This window comes from Lytechinus pictus, chromosome 15, assembly GCF_037042905.1.
Source record: "Lytechinus pictus isolate F3 Inbred chromosome 15, Lp3.0, whole genome shotgun sequence".
Lineage (NCBI taxonomy): Eukaryota > Metazoa > Echinodermata > Echinoidea > Temnopleuroida > Toxopneustidae > Lytechinus > Lytechinus pictus.
In genome coordinates, this window is record NC_087259.1 from 4,471,543 (window position 1) to 4,496,428 (window position 24,886).

General features: G+C 35.1%; 1 protein-coding gene across 3 annotated transcripts in view; it reads right to left on the reverse strand.

Moving 5' to 3' along the window:
- Nucleotides 1-10,323, reverse strand: part of LOC129277673 (valine--tRNA ligase-like) — a 32,885-nt gene extending 22,562 nt beyond the window's left edge. Inside the window, exons 1-7 of one of the 3 annotated variants that reach the window (XM_064109916.1) lie at nt 10,255-10,323; nt 6,156-6,637; nt 4,663-4,763; nt 3,293-3,420; nt 2,390-2,554; nt 1,801-1,882; nt 1,313-1,432 (exon numbers count right to left, since the gene is read on the reverse strand). In XM_064109916.1, the coding sequence (XP_063965986.1) occupies nt 1,313-1,432; nt 1,801-1,882; nt 2,390-2,554; nt 3,293-3,420; nt 4,663-4,763; nt 6,156-6,606 (1,047 nt within the window). In that variant the 5' untranslated portion in view covers nt 6,607-6,637; nt 10,255-10,323. Of the gene's footprint in view, nt 1-1,312; nt 1,433-1,800; nt 1,883-2,389; nt 2,555-3,292; nt 3,421-4,662; nt 4,764-6,155; nt 6,725-10,227 lie in introns of all 3 variants that reach the window. The other 2 variants (XM_064109915.1, XM_064109917.1) reach the window with 2 other exon arrangements.
- Nucleotides 10,324-24,886: the final 14,563 nt, after the last annotated feature.

Consider the following 24,886-nt stretch of genomic DNA (forward strand, 5'->3'; position numbering starts at 1 on the left):
GTGCTAAGATTAATCTCTCTTCAAATTGGCAATAATCATTAATTTTTTATTAATTTTTATACTTTGAAAAAGCAAATTATGGATATAACATGAGTAAAAATTAATGATTAGATGATAACCGGTGTGTTGGCTCAGTTGGTAAAGCGTCCGTCAGACCAAAAGATGTTAAAAGATGGGAGTTGCTGCTACTCCATTTGGCATTCATCGATTAAAGGGATAGAGCCTCGTCGATCTATCGCTGCAAAGTGGCAACCAGGCCCACGATCAATTGGGTAAAGCAAATTTTCAGAGTATTTCTGTGTCAGAATTCTATTTCAAACAATAAATTATGGATTTTTATCTTTCATAAATTTACCAGAAAAAATGCTAATTGCATTGCCAATTTGGAGAGTGTAATGATTGCCTCCAGTCAAATGGCTTTTACTCAAGAATGACCTCACATATTGTAATATGAATTGTTTCAATCATTTCAGTACATGTATTTTTCTCTTTTTCACCATATATTTCATTTGTATGAGAAACTGAAAAACGTGTTTCCAAAAGAAGGGGGAAAACAATGAATGCGATCGTGTCACAAGGCATTAAGTTCATACTTGGTGCGATGGTTTGAGATGTTGTTTTCAAATTGAAGAGTTCATAGTAATGAAAATAAGTTAATACAACTAAATAGTAGACTGAAACAACAACAAATGGACAGTTTTAATACCACTCTGTGACCAAAACTTGCATCATTAAACCATACAGATGCTAATAAGAAAGTGTGTATAATGTGTGAAAGATCTTTAAACCACAGTTTAAAAAACAGATGGACACAATCAGACATGCCACTCTTTTTTTAATAGATAATAAAATTGTGAAAATTTAAATTTTTGACAATTTACATCAAATTATTGGATTTTAACTGAAAAATTGTACAAAATGTGACAAAATTGTGTGGTTTGGCAGCTCTGATAAAGGTATCTTTACCCAAAAGGACATAGAGCTTTGATATGTTTTCTTGATCTATGGCAAATGATTCCTTGGGCCCATCTTACAAAGAGTTGCGATTGATCCGATCAATCGCAACTATGGAAAGTCAGCAAAGTCAACAGATAAAATCCATGTTTGTTCAAAAAAAATTCTAGATATGAATGTATATCCATAAATTCATTGATTTCTTGACAATTTGGTGTGTTCTCCTTTGTTTACAGAGGACATTTTGCAAATTTCCTGTAGAAAAATTATGACACTGATGGATTTCCATAGAGTCAAGATTGATTGGATCAATTGCAACTCTTTGTAAGACGGGGCCCTGGATTCCATTGACTATTACCTCAATGTCAGAGATAGCAGAGTTGAGAGTACAGGACCAGTTGACAAGCTGACTTGACCGATAGATGGTGCCCTCATCATGAAGACGGACAAAGGCTTCCCGTACTGCATGGGAGAATTTCTATAAAAAAAACAATATGGGAGTTTATCAGTTTTAGAGTTAGTTTTACATTAAAACTAAGAAATTTCAATTAATTTGAAATTACCTGAAAGAAATGTAGAGTGGGGTCCATTTGTTAACAAATCTGCACACCTGATTTACTATAATTCATATATATGCCCATTTTCTATGCAATTTCATTGCAATTTTATGTTTCAAAGAAACTTTCTATGGTTGAGAGCCTACATGTAAATTAAAAAAAAATCAATTACCTAGTTCATGAAATGTGGAGGGTAATCAAGTATCACTGATCATCCTGCACAAGTCTTTGGTCATATGATAAAGGTCAAATGTCATTTAGGGTCAGTGATCTTATATATATATCTTACTTGATCCATGGTGAAGTTCTCTCGATCCCAGTCCAAAGATGACCCTAGTTGCTTCAGCTGTAGGTAGATCTGCCCTCCTTTCCTATAAAGATCAAGTGTAGGTTACTACACAATTAAGAATTAAATGTATCACTATTATGTGATTCACATTAAAAAGCCTCTATCAAAACCTTAGACATGCTTTGTAATTAAAAAAGGAAAAAACAACAAATTTTCTGACTTTCATTACAGATCGAGCATGCAATCTTGAAAACACGTAGGAGTAATGCCGAAAATTTGATTACAAATTATAATTTTCTCCTATTAAAGCCTCTTTATTTACTATCTATTGTCCACGGCGGACTGCATTTGCATGTGAGTCAGAAAGAAGAGGATCGAGGGTATTCGAATTCCAGTTAATCATGATTTAGCCATGAACCAGAACAGCCTGGTGGTTAAGTCGCTGCCCGGAAAGAGGTAGATGACAGGTTCGAATCCCACTGGTTCCAATTACATGATCGAGCATGCGATCTTAGACACATAGGAGAAATGTCAAAAATTTGTTTAAAAATAACAAAATCAAAGGAAAAAGATGGGGAAAAAAACTCACTCTTCCTTCCACTTCCAGACTTCTTTGAGAAACTCCTCCCGGCCAATGTCATGTCTGGTGATCCCTTTCTCATGCTGTAGTTGTTTCTCTACTACCACCTGTGTTGCGATGCCTGCATGGTCACAACCCGGTATCCATAAGGAAGGAACACCCACCATTCTCTTCCTATTCAAGGTATATCAATATCAAAACATATCAATGAGAATATGAGAATGTCACGTAAAAAAAAATATGATCATGAAAATCCATCTGACAAAGGTGGACGGAAACAAGGTCTGAGGTTGAATCCCTCCATAGCACTTGCATCCTTTGGCAAGGCATTTTTCTACATTTGCCACGCTCCACCCAGGTGTTGTAAATGGGTACCCGGTAGGAAGGAAATCTTTGAATGCTTGAACACCTAAGCAGCCCAGCTAAAGCCGAGGTAATAATAACTTAATCTGGGCCCGCTGGGAGCAAGGTTTTCAGAACTGAAGTGATTATCCTGGGTAAAGTATGTATGATGTTATTATCATTACTATTACAGCGCATCCATGATTCGGCGATCTCGAAGCCTACGTCTCGATTGAGTGTGTTAGAGTGTAGTCGAATCTGGATGCACTGTATCAGACGACACCACGGCAGAAGAACGCCCTCAATCGACCAACAACAACCACCGCCGACAACACCAACACTGAGCCGTCACCCACGTCCGCATCCCGACACACTAACCAACGCACGGCAACCTCCCTCACTTTCGGCCGGATCCCTCCGACGTCCACATACTCGCTATAACCTTCGCCCTCGCACCGAAGTCTCCATCACTTGACAAAGTTGAGCAGCAGCCAACGAACGTCGTGAACTCTCTAACAGTTTCAACCGCTTCGCGAGACAACTGACCAATCAACTCTATTCCATACTTACCATCTGATGAGACTGTCTTGTATGGTAGCCGTTAGGGTGTGGCCAAGATGTAGGACACCAGTAACGTTGGGTGGAGGGAGGCACATCACAAATGGTTCATTCTCTTTCTCCACTTTCCTCCACCTTGCCTAGAAAAAAAAACAAGTAATCAAATTAAAACTGTTCAATGGCACATGATTCAAAATGAGGCAAAAGGAATAAAAATGAATAGTCTCTCTTACCCACCTGCACCATTTCTTACCACTCTTGCCGAAAAATTCTGTCACCTTCAGAGAAAAAAATGCTGTTTTAAAAAAGGCAATATCCCCTAAAGGCACCCCCCCTCCATCTTCCTTTGTTTCAAAAGATGAGGACAAGAAACTAGTATTTTTTTCTTGGCCTAATACCGCCAAACTGTTCTAGCAGAATGATATATAATACTGACATGAATATATTTATGTCAGTAAATGCATCTTTGACCCCAAAATACAAAGTCGTTGATAATTTGTGTCAACGCAAACATTATGTTGAATTGTTTAGATATGAATGTGTAAGTCATGTGCATTATAAAACCCAAACACCGCTAGATTATATTCAATATGGTGTGGCCAACCATAAAATTGATTTAGTTTGAAAAATTAAATGGAAACATAAAGTTACAGAGCACAAATGGATGTGATAAGAATGGTGACAGTAATAGACTGCAGTGTGGAAACTCTTTACGAGACCAAATCAAAGCTCAACAGCCGCGGAGGGGGAGGGGCTACTCGAATTATAACATGATACATGTACCGCGCCAAACTCGGGGGTCTTAAAATGGGGGTCTCCGGAATGGCTCTTGGACCAACGATTGCTAAAAATGTAATGCTCTGGAACTGACAGCATCAAATTATGGGTCAAGTCTGTGGAACTCACATAGCATGGTAGCACACTGCCCAGAAAGAGAAACACAAATTTGAGGGTCTCTGGAACGGGGAAAAATAGAAATTTCAAAGGCTTTCTAAATTGGTGATGCTCTGGAACAGAAATTTAGGCAGAAAAGGGGGGTCTCGACCGCAGCACATACATATCATACATTAAGTAGCACGCCGGGGCTCAACTTCATTGACATGTTAAAAAAAATACTTATATCACAATATTTTTTATTCATAAATTATTGCTTTATGCACCTAAATTCAACTACGCAACATCATTGAAAGCAAAGGTATTGACGAAATTCAATTCAACTCTAATCATGTAAAATATATACAATATAATTCAAGTTAATGCAACTCAATCCAATTTGATAAATACGATTCAAATCAAGGCAATTCAATTCAATTTAATTCCATCAAAACTAATCCAATACAATTCAGTTCACTTCCTTCATCACAAAAATCAACGAGGCTTACCAAAGATTCTGGTTTGAAGAATCCCATCCTTTCCCACCACTCATACCAACACGCTTCCACGTACCTGGGACTGTAGGATCGAGGAAGGTCCAGAGACACATCTGTGTTGTAAAGCAAGTTCAATTTGCCAATTACTTCAGTAAGTTAGTAATTGATAATCCAAAGGTTTAATCCAGGGCCCTGTCTTACAAAGAGTTACGATTGATCCAATCAATCGTAACTCTATGGAAATCCATCAGAGTCATAATTTTTTCTACGGGAATTTTGCAAAATGTTCTTTGTAAATAAAGGAGAACACACCAAATTGTCAAGAAATCAGTGAATTTATGGATATACATTTATATCTAGATTTTTTTCAACATGCACTTTATATGTTGACTTTGTTGGCTTTCCATAGTTGCGATTAATCGGATCAATCACACCTCTTTGTAAGACGGGCCAAGTTCTGTTCCAGAGGATGTGGATGGGCAGATTTTACCTTGCGTTCATTGCAATCACCGATTTCAATTTCCTCAATTCACTGCATCCTCCGTCTTCACAACAACCATCGTTATCCTCTCTTCTTATCATTTTTTTATGAAATAGTATATTGTTTCTTTTCTTTCTTTTTAAGCTGAGGAACTGTTTCATGAATCATCATCATGAATGAAATTCAAATGAGAAGTTTGAAAAAATGTTCAAACAATGAAGAAACGGTCAATTGAATGACTGTCAGCATGTTTTCACTTCAGCCGTTCAACTATATAATTTCACACAAAAAGGCCTGTATTTTGAAATCAGGTTTAACTTAATAGACCATTGTCTATTAAACTCTGCTACAATTATGGGAAGCCAAAAGTGCGCAATTTTTATTAAGTTGTATGATTCTTATGTTTACTGTGCTCTTTCCTGATTCGTTGATGGTGAAGACAATCATCTATTTATATTTCCTACACAATTATGAATGATTTGAGAGCCATATGAGGTGAAATATTATATCTCTACTGTTAGTGATTTATGTAACAATTGGCTATCCATACTTAAACTACAATGTTAAACCTGAGGTTAAGTTAAACCCAACTTCAGAATACGGGCCAATGAATCCAAGTGGGCAAAGTTAAATTATTCAAGGTTTGATATAGCCATTGCTGACACATAATCGAGCAAACAAAGAGATCCAGATAGTTTAATAAATATCAACAGCTTACCTTATTTGTTTGTTGTTGGTGCCTTATAATGTAAGACTTATTGTTTTAAATTGTGCAAGCCATTGCATTCCTGTTCAATATAATTATTTCTCATTGTACATACGTATGTTACTTTTGATAATTCAAACATATTTGTAAACTATGTTTGGGACACTGAAGATATTGGTCTCTGCTTCTTAAGGGGCCTACACGTTTGTAGGGATCAACGCCTTGTTTAATTGTACGCATTTATATGTTACACATGAAGGGGGACTAAATGAAATAAGCAGGGAAAAAAATTGATGAAGATGAAGCACTACGAAATACCTTTCTTTTCTCCTGGAGGAGTGGGTATATCATAGGTGACGATCTCCTTCTTGCTCCAGCTCTTCAGGCCCTGTCTCCTGCTCCCGGGAGCCTTCTCTCCATCTATCTGGATCTCATCGATCCTCTCCTTCCGCCTCCTCCGTTTCTCCGCCTTGGCTCTCTGCCCATCCCCAGCTCCACGTGAGGATGCGTTCACACCAGCAGAGGGATGTCGACCATCCGAGGTACTCTCAATCTGGCTTGTGTGAAGTCCCCTCCTATTAACCAGGCGTTGCGTTCCAAGATCACAGCAGGTAGCGCTGTAGGACTGTCCAAGAAAACGTGTACTCGAGGGAATGTGAACCTGCCTGTAGCTGATGAAGCATCCTCCCCTCTGTATGTGAACAAGCCACAGGGCTGAACTGTTCTTCAGCGGTATATACCATTGTCTAATCCCTCTCTGAAGCAGCATGGCAGCATTTTGATAATTGACCAATGGTGAGCTGTACATGGATAGGAAACGAATAGACCTTTATCAAAATTATATTTAAACTACTTGAGAGTAGTGCTATTATCGGTAAGAAAATTCTCTATTGATATATTGCTAAATATATTCCAATATCGATAACTATCAACAACATAATCAATACGCATTTTTTATGCATTGATTAAATATTAGCGATGTCACAATACTCGCGTTGGTCAAAATTTGTATCTTCCACTCACCTACGTGCATTAATGTGTACCGCCATCTTGGGTGTTGGTAGCGATAAAATCCACATTTTCAGATTTTTTTTACGCTCTATCATTATCCATGATTGAAACACTGACCAATCAAAAACTATGATTCTACAATATGAATATTTAAACGTGAAAATATAAACACAGGCAATTCATTTTTATGTGAAATTTAAACCCAATACTGGAATATAGGGTAAGTTTTATGCCTTTAAAATGACCCTTAAAACAACAATTTTATAAGAAAAAATAAGGTTTTTCACAAGTTGCCATGGTAATGCTGTCAGAGTTTTAAAAGCTTATCCAACCCTTCATTTTAGTGATCGAGGATGCAGTTGTTCACGGTATTTTTTTACAGCGCATTTTTCACTTTTTTCAGACCATGAATGAACATCCAAAAAGTGGAATTTTAGGCAAGTTTTTACGATTTCCTGCAATTTTCTGACACATGCATTTTGAAGACATATTTTTTCAGAATTAGAAGAAGACATCATGGATTTCCATAATTATCAAGATGGACATGCGGAGTAAGTGTAAAAAAAAATCAAATTTTATGAAAAAAAATTGTGCTTGAGGAGCCCGGCTGGCTCAAGGTCAGGCCCTGCACGCCCTCTTGTGCTGAATAAAAGAAAGCTACCCAATGAAAAGTGGCGACCACAGAGCTGGATAAAATAAGCTCCTACCTGTTTCCGGTGAAGCATAATATTAGGAATAATAATATTAGCAACTGTAGTCTTTTTCTCACCCGACATTCAATATTTTGTTCACTATTTTTTCTTTTACACAAGAATTAATGTTGTCACAGGCGGCGAAGGGGGTGGGGGGGGGTACACATACAATACCAACCAAAAAATTACACGGGGGCGGCGGGCGAATTCGCCCCGGAAAAGGGCTAAAACATTCACACGAGGGCGACTGCAAAACTCATAATCGCCCCCGTCAACACTGTATATTTTATGTAGCATTTCATGCATACGTACGTGATTGCATTTAAATTATACATTATACATTATTGCATTTAAATGTGTACTTGTTTGCATTTGCGTGTGACCGCTTATATTACAATCTGGAGCTGTTTCCTACGCGCACACCAATTGTGCTACAAATTCCCAAACTCATTGCCCGACTGCAGTTGCGAACATCACGTATATATGTACGTAAATCACCGCGGAGCTGCCCGCAGAGTCACACAAGCAAATACAAGATACAGTGGCACAATAACATTGTTCATTTCAGCGCACGCGAGTCCATCATAAGATCGTGTCAGCTAAGAGAACTTACCTGTGAATCTCTGTTTACGGGCGTGAATAGTGCATGTGGTACATGTGCCTATGAATTCGAGATGGTACCGGTACGTACTTCTCGCTAGCTCGCGCCGCGCTGCTTCAAAGCTTCGTCGCGATCGCATGTACAGTACATCTTGTTAAAGCAAAGCCTGCAGCAGAGCAGCCCTGCACTGCTGACCAGCATCCCTTCAATGTGGCACACACACACACACACACACAAATGCAAAAAAGCCGCGAAATAGCTCCAGAAATTGTAGCCCTGGAAAGTGGAAAAAGAGCCCTGGAAAATGAAAAAGTAGCCCTGGAAAATTTTAAAGTTTCTCCAAAAAGAGCCCTGGAAAGAAAAAAAGTAATGTTTTGGTTGTACAATACCCCTTAAATTTCAGGAGGGGAGAGTTCCCCCTAAAGAAATGAAGAATAAAAGAAACAAAGAACAAAGACTGAGAAAATGGGAAGGAATAAAAAATCAAAAGAAACTCAATTACGCTCAGAAGAAAAAAAGAAAGGGTAAGGGAAGAGGAAAGCAAATGATGCTCTGGATGTAATACTAGAAATATTATAGAGAAGCAAAAAAAAATAGCCATTTGGACTTTTTTATTCTTTAAACATGTTTGTCTAGACGAAACAAAATTGCCAATCTGTTGAGGCCATCGAGTTTACCAGAATGCATCACGAGAAGTGTTTCGTCCATCCGGGTGGATGAACCTCTATGGCTTCATGATATTTTTTTCTTTTTCGATTTGTCACGATCAAACACCATTGAACGAACCAAGAGTTGTGATGGTCACCGGAGGTGGAAAAATCGGTGAGTTTTTATTCATTTTTCATATGATTTTCAGCAATTAGATGATCTTTCTAATTTAATGCTATGTCAAGTATCACACTTGATCTAGTTCGATAAGGTCGTGATATTTGTGCCATTTATTGGGGCGAGGGATGGGGAGGAAAATAGTCAATGTTTTTTGTCCATGCTACGGTATACTGCCGAGAACGAGGTTATATTAGTTATATAACCTCATTCGTAGGATGAGTGACCGTACCCAGCAATCGTACCTTATCCTTGGTATTTGGTGTGAAAGGAGCAGTATCAAATTATAGATTATCATTGCCATTGACATTGCTGATGAGATTGTTGGTAACACTAACTAACGTTACTTTTTGGAAATCATTTTTAACTAGGCCTACATATTTAAAAAATAAATAAATAGGCCAAGCCTAGGCCTATATAAAATAAACAAAATTTCATATTTACAAATAAAAAGATTTTTATTTTATTTAGTCGATCTACGTTATTTTGCATTGTGTAACTTTGTTAGATTTAATGAATAACGATAGAATCTACGTAACACTAACAGTTAGTATAGTGAGTGATTGTATTACCGACCGGCCTTGTATTACCGAACGTTCGCATCGTAGCGTCAGAAAATAATTTCATATGCTCAAAACTTTGCAGCATTCTTCCAAGGGGAACTTGAATAGAAAGATGATGAAAAATGGTCAAAAACACATTTTCAAAGTATTAATATTCTAAAAATAATAAAATACGGTAAAAATGGCTCATCAGTAATTTGCCTAATTTTGTTGTTTTCTCAACTTTTCCCATAGAAAACACACGTTCGGTAATACGATACTTTTTTCAAGTGACCAAAATATTTCACATGCGAAGAGGGGTCCGATTGGAAGCTAATAATATCGTAAAAAGGAAAAACGATTTCTGCAAAATTTTTACATGTTTATATTTTCTAGGTAATTGTGTATTTATGGTGAAAGTTTGGTGAATTTTATGAGAATAATGTGTTTGATATGATTGAATTCATGAAAAGTGTTCGGTAATACGATCCACTACACTACAGTACCATACCAGAGTGAGAGTCCAGAGAGGAATTTTTAGTTTTACAAACATCGTTTCCGTCATGTCGGACTGCACTGCACTGACCACCGACTGTCTGCAGTTTGCCATGTTTGCTGATTGATGTGAATAATATTAATTAACAAATACATTAAATACAGTTTATTATGGTGACAATACAGTTATATTTGAAAATATGAAGTTATTCTACTGGAATCACAATGTAACAAATTTAATCAATACTCACTCTCGACCGCTACTCAACTTTCGTCTGCAAATTTCAGAGCTGGTATTGCCGAGTTAACCAATCGCAAACGGAAAAATAGAGGCCTATTTTCATGTACCAGTGGAGGATAGGGGAGAAAATGAAAGAGAAAAGAGAGAGAGTACTGTACAATTGCTGCCCATGCAGTCGGCAAAATTTAGATCTGATAAGACCAGAGCACAAGACTTAACGGACAAGTCCATCCCAGAAAGAAAGAAAGAAAGAAAGAAAGAAAGAAAGAAAGAAAGAAAGAAAGAAAGAAAGAAAGAAAGAAAGAAAGAAAGAAAGAAAGAAAGAAAGAAAGAAAGAAAGAAAGAAAGAAAGAAAGAAAGAAAGAAAGAAAGAAAGAAAGAAAGAAAGAAAGAAAGAAAGAAAGAAAGAAAGAAAGAAAGAAAGAAAGAAAGAAAGAAAGAAAGAAAGAAAGAAAGAAAGAAAGAAAGAAAGAAAGAAAGAAAGAAAGAAAGAAAGAAAGAAAGAAAGAAAGAAAGAAAGAAAGAAAGAAAAGAAAGGAAGAAAAGAAAGAAAGATCCTGATCGAGGTCCCGGATCGAGGTACTATACGAAGAAGGTTACAGAATGTAGACTTATAGAGTAAGTACCACACTAATAATTTCATCAAAATTGGATGTAAAATGGGAAAGTTTTGATTTTCTCCTCATTGTCAAGTAAAACAACGATTAATTCCTCCTTGAACATAATAATAATAATCCTAATAAGAATGACGCATATTTTACCCAGGGTAGAAAACTGTTGGCCCTGCTATTATTAACATGTAGAATTAGCATTGATTAATATATACTATATGCTTCAGACAAGTTGGTCTTATTGTAAGATTTGTAAAAAGAAATGAAATATTGTATAAATTATTCAAACAATAAAAAACAAAGAAATAGTGAGGGACATCATCGACTGCCTAATTTGCGTGTCACTGAATTGTGCATAACACCGTTTTGTGACAAATAAGCAAAACTTTAAAATGTCATAACTTTCTTATTTTACATCAAATTTTGATGAAATTTTCAGCGTTATGCTAGTTTGATTTTTCTCTATTTAGGAATTACTCTTCTTGCATTTTCCAACGTGACAGATATATTTCGCAAATATCCGTAAACCCCAATTAGAGGAATAAAAGCAATATCTATAAGTGAAAATGCTTGATACGGTTCATCTCATATCCTTGAGCCTTGAAGAGTAATCCCTTTCAGCAGCTTCAAAGCTATCCCGGTATGAAAAAAATTATGTGTATATATTCTGTGTATCGTCTAATATCCAAGAACCATAAGAAGATGAAACCTATAGTTTGGACTGGAAAGAGGGTCTAAAAATTGGTAAATTTAGGTAAAATAAGCTTTGAACTCTACAAATGGTTTAAAAGTACGAATTTTTTTAAAAACTCATTGCCTGCCCCCCCCCCCCAAAAAAAAAAACCCACACATATGAATAGACACCAAAACCAAACAAAAAGATCACCAAATAAAGGAATTGTGGCAAAAATGTAAGGATCTTTGTTCACCAAATCAAGGGCCCTTCTTACAAAGAGTTACGATTGATTCGATCAATCAATCGAAACTCTATGGAAATCCATCAGTGTCATAATTTTTTATACAGGAAATTTCTAAAATGTCCTTTGTAAACAAAGGAGAACACACCAAATTGTCAAGAAATCAATGAATTTATGGATGTACATTCATATCTAGCATTTAAAAAAAATAAACATGCATTTTATATGTTGACTTTGCTGGCTTTCCATAGTTGCGGTTGATCGGATCAATCGTAACTCTTTGTAAGACAGGCCCCAGGTGTGGGAGGGAATAAGGGCTGTGCGTCATGACCATTAAAGGGGTGGTCCAGGCTGGAGATATTTATATCTCAATAAACAGATAAAATTCACAGAGCAAAATGCTGAAAATTTGATGAAAATCGGGTAACAAATAACGAAGTTATTGAATTTTAGAGATTTGCATTAGCATGTCTTTATGAATATTCATTAGGTGGCTTGATGATGTCATATACCCCACTTGTTCTTTTGTATTTTTATTATATATGAAATTAGGTTTATTTAACAGTTTTCTATCAAGAACTAAAATAATTGGATTGACAACTGATTAAGTGCATTAGTTATTTTTGCCGCAACTTATTTCACCAGAATGCAGACCCATCATTTACACGTGTATGAAAAAAATGAAACATTTATGATTTCATGTCATAATTTAAGATAAAGGAAAGCGGGAATGTGACATCATCAGCCCATCTAATGAATATTCATGGACATGCATAGAACTGTTTCACAAAAATATTCTTAAACTTTAAAACTCAATAACTTAGTTATTTGTTATCCAATTTTGATAATATTTTCAGCATTCCGATGCTGTCCCGGTCCACAAATTTTCGACAAAGTTTGTGGACCGGGACAGCATCGGAATCTCTTGACTCTGGACAACGACATATTTGCAATTGTTCGTCCGATGCAAATCCTCGGATGATCTGCTGCCCCAGGCCAGTCCACCAACTTTCGAAAAAAGCCTCTCAGTTCTCCAATGTGATTTTAATTTCGTTTTCAAAGGAAGCGATGCGTTGTAGAGAGCGTCTCCGTAGTAAATGCGAAACTATAATTATGAAAAGGTTGAAATGACATGACGAATTCATTTACATGTTATCTTGATCGGGGACGTCCCCTGTTGGTCCTTATCATCTTACACTCTCGCTCACGCACACACACACTCTCTCTTTTATCGTTCTCTATCCTGACTCTCGATCATATATCTTCCTTCGTCCACTCTGTTTTACTGGTTTTATTGTATTTTTAACGGTAAATTACAATGAAACCCAATTTTCAGGACAATGTTTTTCATCAAAATAGAGTGCTTTTTACCCAAGACCCAATTTAATGATGACAATTTTATAAGGAGCCTCAAGAGGTAAAGCGTAAGCATGGAAAGTCGCGCTGCATGTTTGCTAAATCTATTTTGTTTAAAACAATGGTAAATTTTTGGCAACTTGCAATATTCACTGTAACTATCATGACGACCATAAGAAAATAAGACTTTTTTCATTGTGTACATTGATTGATTGAGTCGTTTGTATATTTTACGATATATCACTGAAAAAATAGGCTAGAAAAGTTTTCCAATGCAAATACAGCTGCTTTTTCTCATTCTGTTCCCTCTCTCCTTCTGTCCCCCCCCCTCCTTCTCTCCCTCTCTCTCTCTTTCTCTAGCATTATGATACTATACACACACAAACTTAAAGGTCAAGTCCACCCCAGTCGAATGTTGATTTGAATAAATAGAGAAAAATCAAACAAGCATTATGCTGAAAATTTCATCAAAATCGGATGTAAAATAAGAAAGTTATGACATTTTAAAGTTTCGCTTATTTTCCACAAAACAGTGATATGCATAACTCAGTAATATGTAAATGAGACAGTCGATGATGTCAATCACTCACTATTTCTTTTGTTTTTTATTGTTTGAATTATACAATATTTCATTTTTTTCAGATTTGACAATAAGGACCAACTTGATTGAACCATATAGTATTAAACAATGCTAATTCCACATGTTCAGGGAGGAATTAATCGTTGTTTCACAGGACAACAGGTGGAAAATTGGAATACTTCACATTTCATATAATAAAAAACAAAAGAAATAGTGAGTGAGTGATGTCATCACTTCCCTCATTTGCATACCGACAAGGATGTGAATATAATTGTTTTGTGAAATTAAGCGAAACTTTAAGATGTCATAACTTTCTTATTCTACATCCGATTTTGATGAAATTTTCAGTGTTATGCTCGTTGGATTTTTCTCTTTTTATTCGAATCAACTTTTTGTTGGGGTGGACTTGTCCTTTAAGAACAAATCCAGACTGACCAGCATTGACTGTTCAATTATATTTTAATTCATACACGAAAAATCAAGAGAAAATATTGAAAAGAAATGTAAAAGAGTAAATACATGCTATAACTATCACTGATGCAAGATAATAGTCATATGCGGATTATAATATGAATCACAACGCAATGAATCTGGTAAAAGAAACAAATGTAAAACAAGGCATTGACTGTTATGAGGTGCCAGTTTACTCCTTTTTAGTTTTCTGTGATCATGCATGAACAATCTGATCAGGAGCGGATCCAGGATTTTCCGAAGGGGGGGGGGCATTTTGTACAGGAAAATTTAGACAACCCCCAAAATAATTTTCACTGCCAAATCAAGGTGATTAGTTCCAGGAAAAATAAGATAGCAAAAAAAGGGTCTTCACTACCAAATCAATGTCATTTTGTTCAAGCAAAAACAAAAGGCCCTCACTGGTCGATGCATGACATATTCCACCATTTGGTTTTGTCCCTCTCAAAAAAAAAGGGGGGGCACTGGATCCATCACTTTATGAAGTATCAATCTACACTAGCTCATACCAGCTAGAAAAAGCGGACATCAAATACCGATTACATCGTATTATAAATCATAATATATCAAAATGTCTTATTTGAGTAAAGTATCTTCGCTCTGTAACTTTGAAATCGCAATCGAGTAACCGCCCTTTCACACAGTAAAAAAAAAATCGTAATTTGAATGATGATTCCAGTGAAATATAAGGCTAATGGCGAATATTTAGCACTGCATGTTAAATCAAACTAGTACATGAAAAGAACCACGAACGGTATAATAGCTCTATGGTATAATCACGAATTCAAATTTCACCAAGGACACATACCGACTACGCTCGGGAATTCGAATTCAAATCCCAGTTTCCGAGTGAGCGTGTGGAAGGTCCGATGATTCTAAAGACGAATTGCAATCATCATTACAATGATGGTTCAAGATTCATGTGTGAAAAGGCCCTAAGTCTAATGTTTCAGTCTTTTTTTTTCTTCCCTCTCCTTCTTTTACTCCTCCATTTACTCAAGTTTATTTATTGAAAAAAAGGAGTTATAAATGTAGCCTTGCAAATTGTTTTATTGAGAATGGTATACATTTTGTTCTATTTCCATTGCATATATTGTTATTGGTTAATATGATTATAACGTTATTTAGTGTTTTCCATAAACATTTTACTTTTCTTGTATAGTCATATTGCTTGCAATGTATATTCATTTGTATTGATTTGTATGGTTATCATTTTATATCTGTGTAATTATTTCTTATGTTGTATGGAGTTGAGAAATGAAATAAACTTGAAACTTGAAACTTTTCCTTCTGACGATTTGTTTATCGAGGGAGGAAAGGGCCGGGGTGAGGTGTGTGGTGAAGAATGGCTGAGATAGTGATTTTTTGTGTGTGTTTGCTTTTATTATAACTTCCTCAATTTTTTTTTTTTTAATGGTATTGTAAAGAACAAAATATCATGTTTATCTTATTTTAAGTGTTTTTTTTTTGTTTTTTTTGTAATAACATTCTCAGAGATTTCTCGAACATGTAGAAGATTCTATTCTGCATGAATATTCTCTTTGTGATTATATATTGTTAAACAAAATAGGCACAGATTTTATACTTTTGGAATATTGGAATTTAAACGTTTATATATGAATTCTAAATAAATTATGTTAATGATTTCATGTTATTCATTATTTTCACTTTTTTATATACATGTATAATGAGAAAGGAATAAAATATGACTTTAAAAAAAAGTATGCTGTTACATTCTGGCAGATATTTGCCTAATAATACCCTAATATCGAACTGATATAAACTTATAAAGGAAAGTTACCAATGTTCATATTCAAAGAGCCATTCGAACCGAATAGACGTTTAATCAAAAGATCATTACTACTACGTTAACATAAACTAATGGAAACAAGATCTATCTTTATTCACAGCAAAAACTGTGGTGTTAACCGGTGTACGTAGAAGACCACACCAGTTATTTTACACCGGTGTTAAATTGGTGGTGTTAGTTTTACACCTATAGGTGTTATTACAACACCTATGTTTGTTACATTTACACTCTTTGGTGTTATGTTCAATCTCCAGTGTGTTATTTTAACACCTCAGGGTGTGGTCCTCTATTAACACCAATTGGTGTCAGTTTTAACATCAAAGTTTTTACAGTGTTCTTAAATAACAAATCGCTCCCACTTCCTTTCCCCTTCTACAACAATTCGTCTTTCAAAACAGAAACGTTTCGTTTCGTTAGCTGTACAAACGATTAATATTGATTTTTTCTCTTTACTGTTTTCATTACGAATGTAACTTGAATTTCCAATCAGAGTGGTTAAATTTTGAGATTACCAGTCAAAACAGGCAAAGCAATAATGAGAAAAACATCTCTCTGGTCGGCAGATGAATTCCGGCCATGGAGTTCGTTTGAAAACTGTTGAGAGAAATGAAAATGAATCATAAGTTAAAATCAGAACATAGTAAATTTCCTATACGGTTGGCAGTGAGATAATGGAGAATGGCCCATTTTCTGAAGTCGGGTTTAATTTAAACTCTGGTCTAAATTTGTGGTTAACTATGGATAGCCAATTATATTGTATTATAGCAGAGGTGTATAGTATCAGCTAATTTGACTCTCAAATCATTCTTAATTGTCTGGGAATGATACATAGAAAGATGATTGTCTTCACCATTGAAGAAGTAGGGAAAAGCACCGTAAACATAAGAAACATATCAAAATAACGGGAAAAAATTGACACGTTTGGCTTTCCATAATTTTAGCACAGAGTGAGACCACGGTCTAAGTTATAGTAAACCCTAGTCCAGAATATACTGGCCATCGGGTGCATACCTCAACATCGTTAACATTGTGAATTATGACGGGAAAATATCACGAACAAATTATGGTGGTAAATTGATGTCTACCATCAAGAGACGAAGTCTTTCCCAGTTATTTTTCAATTGCCACAGTTTAAAACGATTTTTAGCAATTAACCCATTCCCCCATTCCTTTCTTCATAACTGCGCTGGTAAAAGAATGAAATATGAACCCTTTGTATAGAAACTACTTTTGGACGCTCATATTTTAAAGGAATTTTTCTGAAATTCTAAGAACGTCTACTATTAGTTTTTACATAATTTGAGCCCGTGTGGCCACTTACATTAACAAGTGAATACCATGCGCGACCAAAAAAAAAACTCACGAAAAAGGGATGTCTTTTTCAACTTAAGGCACGTTACGTACGTAACGTAATAAGGTAAAAACACTAAAATAATGAAAAAGGGGATCTATTTTGCTAGGAAAGCTATACGTGTTTAGGGTCAAATTTGCCAGGGTACAACAATTAAGACTTAATGTTTTATAAAGGATGTACTTTTTGCCCCAAAAGTCAACACTATATTGTTTAGAGTACGATTTGCGCGAGGTGTGGGAGGTGGGGCCGTACTAAACCCAATGTAAAAGTAAAACCGACGACCGGTGACATAACAATCAAAATGTCGCTGTACTTGTTTAGGGGTTCGATTCAGGGAACTTGGCTTGCCAATAGTATCGTGTTAAATCCAATACTGTTATAAGGGGTGCATTTTCAGAATATGGAAAATGCTTGTTTAGGGTGCTTTTCGAGACCCCATGGTCGCGCATGGTATCCTTCCCACTCGGCACTACGATACTTGCATACGGCATGGGAACTATGGTCATATCGGCAAAGAATTTTAGCTTTAAAATTGGGAACACTCTCTGATAGTTTCATTTGGTCTCCGTTGTCCTTAAAAATTTGCGAGACTGAAAACCTAAAGAAGGGGGGGGGGGAATTTAATCAGGACAATTTTCCGTATTGTTTTTATCGAGGTGCTAATTATAATACTCAGTTGATTTTAGTCTTGACCCGTTTCTTGTGGAAACTTTTATTTTTTAAACATGAGTATGTCAATTGATCTTACCCTTTTTAATAGGAGATGTAGAGTCGTTCATGGTATCTTCATCCAATGAAGTTTCATCGATAGTATCGTCATCGTTACCAATACTACGACCATTCGTGATCGAAGCGAAAGCAACCAGAAGGCAAAACAAAAGTGCAATAACTTTAGGTGATATGCTGCAAACAAAACAAATGAGAAAGGGAACCAATCATCGTTGTGGCAGATTTTATTAAACCTTCCCCCAAAAAATAAATATCGCATAAGGTTTTTTTTATCGAAACTATGGATTTGATTCAAGCCGTAAAACCAAATTTAAAAAGTAAACGACAGCTTCATCATGTTCATAGGGATTTATGGCATATTCAAAATAGACGAGTTGACCACGTGCTCATATATGTATTTTGATCTTGAATTTGAAGTCGAAAATCTCTAGTTTTAAGCCTGTTCATAAGTGTTAATATAGCAATTTGATACCGCTTATGCATATAACCTGCCTAGACATTCTTTGTGGTGGCGGTGAGACAAGTTATGAATCATGGTACTATCAAATAAATCGAGTTTTTTTTCTCGTTTGGAAATGGAAAAGGTAGAAAACGGAATTATGACCTGAACTGATTCTGATTTTATGGTTTATTAATAATTTCAAGAAAAAATATGAAATTACAACACAAGATTTTTTTTTCAACGGTATTTTTATTTTTAAAAAAAAATTGGGGGAGGGTATTTTTTTTATTAGGAAATTAGGAGAGAAGCTATGTTCTGTTTTATTTTTCAAAGCAAAAACGAAAGCAAAAGGAAATCAGAAGTATTAATTCAGTTTTCTGTTTATTCAAAGAAAAAACTAATTGCAAATATTATTTATTAATTAAAGGAAAAGAAGTCGAAAAGAAAATTAAATTTCCCCTCTAGTAAATAATATCCCCCTTAAAAAAACACGGTGAAACGAATGTTTAATTTAGGACCCTACACTCTAAAAAAAAGAAGAGCTACGAAGAGCTAATTTAGCTCTTAAAGGGGAATCCAACCCAAATAAAAACTTGTTTTTATAAGGAAAAGAAAAATCAGACAAGTTGATAGGTGAAAGTTTGAACAATATTGGACAAACAACAAGAAAGTTATGAATTTTTAAAAGTTGTAAATATTGGTAATCACTATACCCATGGAGACTTCAAATTGGCCGCATATGGGATGTCATAGTGATGTAAGGCAAGGACTACTCTTCCATGTTCTCCAATACATATTATGGCTAAAATGTCATTTTTCCCAAAAGTTTTATTTCAAATTATATTTTTTCTTTCATGAGGACATAAAACAATATACTACCAGGGTTATATTTAGATTACTGCCCCAGGGGAATGGGTACTTAGGAGAAAACCACAAATCCCTGATAATAAAGTACATGGCCTATGAGAAAGTTGTCCTTGCCCCTTGTCATAATTTACTTACCCAGTTGCCAATTTGAAATCTACATAGTATTAGTGATCTCTATTTCAAAGCAGCTATAACTTTCTTATTGCTTGTCCGATTTCTTTCAAACTTTCACCATTCCGTTTAATTTATTTTTCTCCTTCCGAACACAACATTTAATGGCCAAGGCTGGATTCCCCTTTAAAGAGCGTGTATATATAGCGAATGCACTTCGGAGTGCTGATTTTTCTCGTTCAAATTTGAACTAGACAAATCAGCACTCCGAATTGGCCCTTCGTTTAATAGAGTGCACAGAATGCATTCCTGATACAATTTACTAATTGACGACTGTTGGTATGTTTCAAATCAAAATTTGGCTCAATATTTTGTTTATGCTCATTCGATAGCACCATGAAACTTATGTTTAACTTTGATCTCGTATGCATCTATTCTTAAGGAATGGATATGAACATGTCAAAATCCGAACCGATCCGAGATTTTTCAGTCATGCTTGTATTCTGATCCTTTATTCTAAAGGATATAAACATGTCAAGATCCGAACCGAACCAATATTTGTCGGTCATGCTTGTATTCTGATCCTCTATTCTAAAGGATATAAACATGTCAAGATCCGAACCGAACCAATATTTGTCGGTCATGCTTGTATTCTTTGATTTGATTTGATTTGATTTATTGTTTTTGTCTGCATCCATAACATTCGTATTATACATTTTTCATAACATAATAAACATAATATGCTAGCATTTTGGCATGAATCATAAATAAAGAGTATTAAAAAGATAATTTCAGACAAAAATGATTAACTATATGATATTCACAATTTGCAGGAGAAGGATTGTCATCATAAGCAGATTGCTTGAAAAAAATGACAATCCCAAACTTATACTAATTGAATTAATTAATACATTTATAAAGCAGAATGGGCATACATTTTCAAATACGAAACATGAATTCATGCAATATTATAGTATGAAGATGAAGATGATAAAGCTGAGGGTGACGGTGATATGATGATGTTGATGATGATGATGATGATGATGATGAAGGCCATGGAGATGATGGTGGTCATGATGAAGATATTGGTAATGACTAAATCGAAGGAGGAATAAATTCACGATAAAAAGGATACGACACAGAAATTTTACTTCAAATATTCTGATAATAACATAGATTTAACGTTTGCCTTAAATGAGTGAAGAGACGAAGATTGTTTTACAGGCTCTGGTAGAGAGTTCCACAAATCTGGACCATGGTGTCTTATGGATCTCTGCGCAATAAGCAATTTAGGGTTGATTAAATGGAAATTTGAAGAGTTACGGGTAGGGTAAGAATGAATAGATGTATTCAGAGTATAAAAATTGTGGAATGAAGGTGGGAGCATGTTATTTACGTACTTAAACATAAGTAGTAAACTTTGAAGAGTATTTATGTCAAATACTGTTAGAGTCTTTAGTTTATGGAATAATGGATTTGTGTGTGATAAATATTGGGAATCAGTACAGATTCGAATTGCTTTTTTCTGTAATAAGTATATTGTATTAATTTTAGTTTTTGCACATGTTGCCCAAACTATGTTACAATATGATATATAAGGCAATATTAATGAATCGTAGAGTATGACAAGAGTTGTATGTGGAATTATGTTTTTCATTTTGTAAAGTATACCAACGTTTCTAGAAATACTAGTAGTTATACAACGTACATGTTCATTCCAATTTAAATTTTCATCTATTGTGACACCTAAAAACTTTGTTTCTCTTTTCCTTTTGAGAGGAGTATTGTCTATGTTTATATTATTAGGAAATTCGTTATCATGTGAGTGTGTATGCTTGAAATATATAAAGTTTGTTTTATTTATATTGAGTGAAAGCTTATTACACTTAAACCACAAAGATAGTTTTGGTAATTCACGGTTAATTATATCTACTAAAGTTTCTAAGCTATTATGTGAACAAAAAATGTTGGTGTCATCTGCAAATAATACATATGATAATAAAGGTGTTCTGATCCTCTATTCTAAAGGATATAAAATTTAACATGTCAAGATCCGAACCGAACCCATATTTGTCGGTCATGCTTGTATTCTGATCCTCTATTCTAAAGGATATAAAATTTAACATGTCAAGATCCGAACCGAACCAATATTTGTCGGTCATGCTTGTATTCTGATCCTCTATTCTAAAGGATATAAACATGTCAAGATCCGAACCTAACCAATATTTGTCGGTCATGCTTGTATTCTGATCCTCTATTCTAAAGGATATAAAATTTAACATGTCAAGATCCGAACCGACCCAATATTTGTCGGTCATGCTTGTATTCTGATCCTCTATTCTAAAGGATATAAAATTTAACATGTCAAGATCCGAACCGAACCGATATTTGTCGGACATACTTGTATTCTGATAATCTATTCTAAAGGATATAAACATAGGCGGATCCAGGGGGGCCGAGGGCCCCCCCCCCCCCCTATTGGCGCAGCAAAAAAAAGAAAAAAGAAAGAAAAAAAGGGGGGAAAGGAGAGAAAAGAGAGGAGAAAAAAGAAGAGGAGGAAGACGAGTGAATAAAATAAGATGAGGAAAATAAAAAGAATCTTTCATGTCACTGTATAAAATTTTCGCTCGCGCTTCGCGCTCGCATTGCCTGTTAGGTGTTTTTCATATCTTGTTCAATATGGAGTTAAGATATCAAGTTTGGAAGACAATATTCAAAACATATTTCACCTCGGAAATCGAGCTTTCATTATTTTGTGTGATTTACAAATTGTTTTTAAAAGGTGCTCTGTAAAAATGTCAGTTTTATGGTCTGAATATTAACATTTTCTGCTCGTGCTGCGCGCTCGCAAATTTTGATTTATCAGGTACCTATCATTTTCGTGTATTCCATAAAGTTTTCAAAACATCCCTTTTCAGGTCTGATTCAGGTCGCATTTTGATTGGCGAGTTATGTATGTCTCAATATTGATTATACAATAAACTACTTAAAATCCCCCTTTTCATGACTTATCAAAAATTTTGGCTCGCGATTTGCGCTCGCATAAATGGTTCAAATATATTAACTTGATGCATCCTATTTATAATTACAAAAGTGCTTGAAATGTCCAGTTTTCAGGCCATAATATCATCAGACGCGCCCTCATTAATAATTAAATTGTCCCTTTTGTTTCATCTCGCACTTAGCAATAGGAATAGGAAAATAGTCATCATTTTCATATGCATGTCCTAAGGATGTCCCGGTCCTACGTTAAAACTCAAAGTAATAATAATTAAAAATATCAGCTCTTTACTATGTGCGATCCATATCCACCTCACAATTTTCCTACAAAGTGCTTGAAATATAGAGCTGAAATTGACTCCTTTTTTCAGATCGGAATATCAAATGGTTTAAGCTCGCACTCCGCGCCCGCTTTGATTTTAATGATAAAAGATGTATTTAGAATGCCTAGATTCTAGGTCTAATATGAAACACGCGCGCGCATGTTTATTCAGATAGTCAACTTGTTCTCTATTTAAATCATTATCCAGTTTCAGATTACAATATCAACAATTTTCTGCTCGCGCTTTGTGCTCGCATTTTTAATGTAGGAAGATCCCCAATTATACTCATTCTTTTTATGATTTACAAAACATGAATAGAGTGTCCCGTATTTAGGTCTAAATCTCGATGTTTTCCGCTCGCGCTTCGCGCTCGCATCAATTGTTTAGTTATATTTCTATCCTGTTCATGATTACAAACATATATTAAAATTTTACATTCTTTATGTAGAAATGTCGGAATTTTTCTGCTCGCGCTTCGCGCTCGCATTATTTGATTGTAGAAATATGTAACGTCTTCATGGCTAAGTGCAAGCAGTCCTTAACAGGTACATTTTCGATCAGTTCAAAACGTGTATAAAAATTTTCTGCTCGCGCTCTGCGCTCGCATTATTAAAGTAAGGATGATCCCCACTTACTCGTCCTTTTCGTGATTTACAAAACTTGAAGAGAGTGTCTCGTTCAGTATGTCTAAATCTCGAAATTTTCCGCTCGCGCTACGCGCTTGCATCAATTGTTTAGTTACAAACCTATTTTGTTTAAGTTACAAAAAAATGCTTAGAATTTCCATTCCTTAGATTAAAATGTCAAAAAAATTCAGCTCGCGCTTCGCGCTCACATTATTTGATTTTTTAAATATGTAACGTATTCATGGCTAACTGCAAGCAGTCTTTAACAGTACCTTTTCCATAAGTTGGTTTCTGCTCGTGCTCCACGTTCGTAGTAATTATTCATTTGCATGCACATCTTTTTCAGGATAACAAACATTGCCCAGAATGTTCAAAATTTTAGAAAAAAATACACGAGATTTAAAAAAAAAATTAGCTCGCGCTTCGCGCTCGCATTATATACACAAGGATTATGGTATAATATATTTATGTTTATTCATAAGAATAAAGCTATAGAAGTGACTATTAGGACTACCCCTTCAAAGAAACCAAAAATCCCGGCAAAAATCATCTTCGAGCGGCCGATCGGGGAAAATATAGCTGAGAAAAATTCCGGGCCCCCCCCCCCCTATTGGCGAAGGCTGGATCCGCCCCTGTATAAACATGTCAACATCCGATCCGATATATATATATATATTGTCTCAATGTACAGATTTTCAGTAGCTCTATAAGATGATATCAAAGAAAAGTTGAAATTCCCATTAAAAGTGAACAAAAATGGCAAAGAAAAACACTTTTTTTGTTTAAAAAAAGTTAGATCCATTTCATTTTGTTTGCAAAACGGGCTAGATCCACAAAGGTAATTTTTATGGAAAAAAATTCTAAAAGATATGAACATGTACATTTCTTTACACCCAATTTCATGTTCACATGGTAGGTTATCATGCCGATTTAGTTTCTCATAAGAATAATGCAATGCAAAAATGGCGGGCTCCTGCATTCGTTTAAACTGATATTTTCTTTAAATTGATTATTGCTTCTTATTGATATTTATTTTTCATTGCTTTATTATGACTCTTGCTTTATTGTTTTTTAAAACTTAAATGTATCACCTTTGTAGATGTTATGTTGCATATTTATCTTGAATGCAGAAATAGAATAAAATCAATCAATATGGGAAAATAATAAAACATGATTTTATTGGAATAATCTAAAGTGGATCTAACCCCTTTTGTAAACAAACTCTTCTGAAGAGCTCATTTGGCAAAAGGGATTAGATCATTTTTTTAATAAAATTTGATTTTTGTTTGGTCTCAATGTATATATTTTTAGTCACTCTGATGATACCAAAATAATGTTGAAATTCCTTTTAAAACGTGAATAAAAATGGCAAAGAAAATTCACTTTTTTATTCAAAAGGGGTTGGATCCATTTCAGTTGGTTTTTATTTTTGATATTTCTATTCT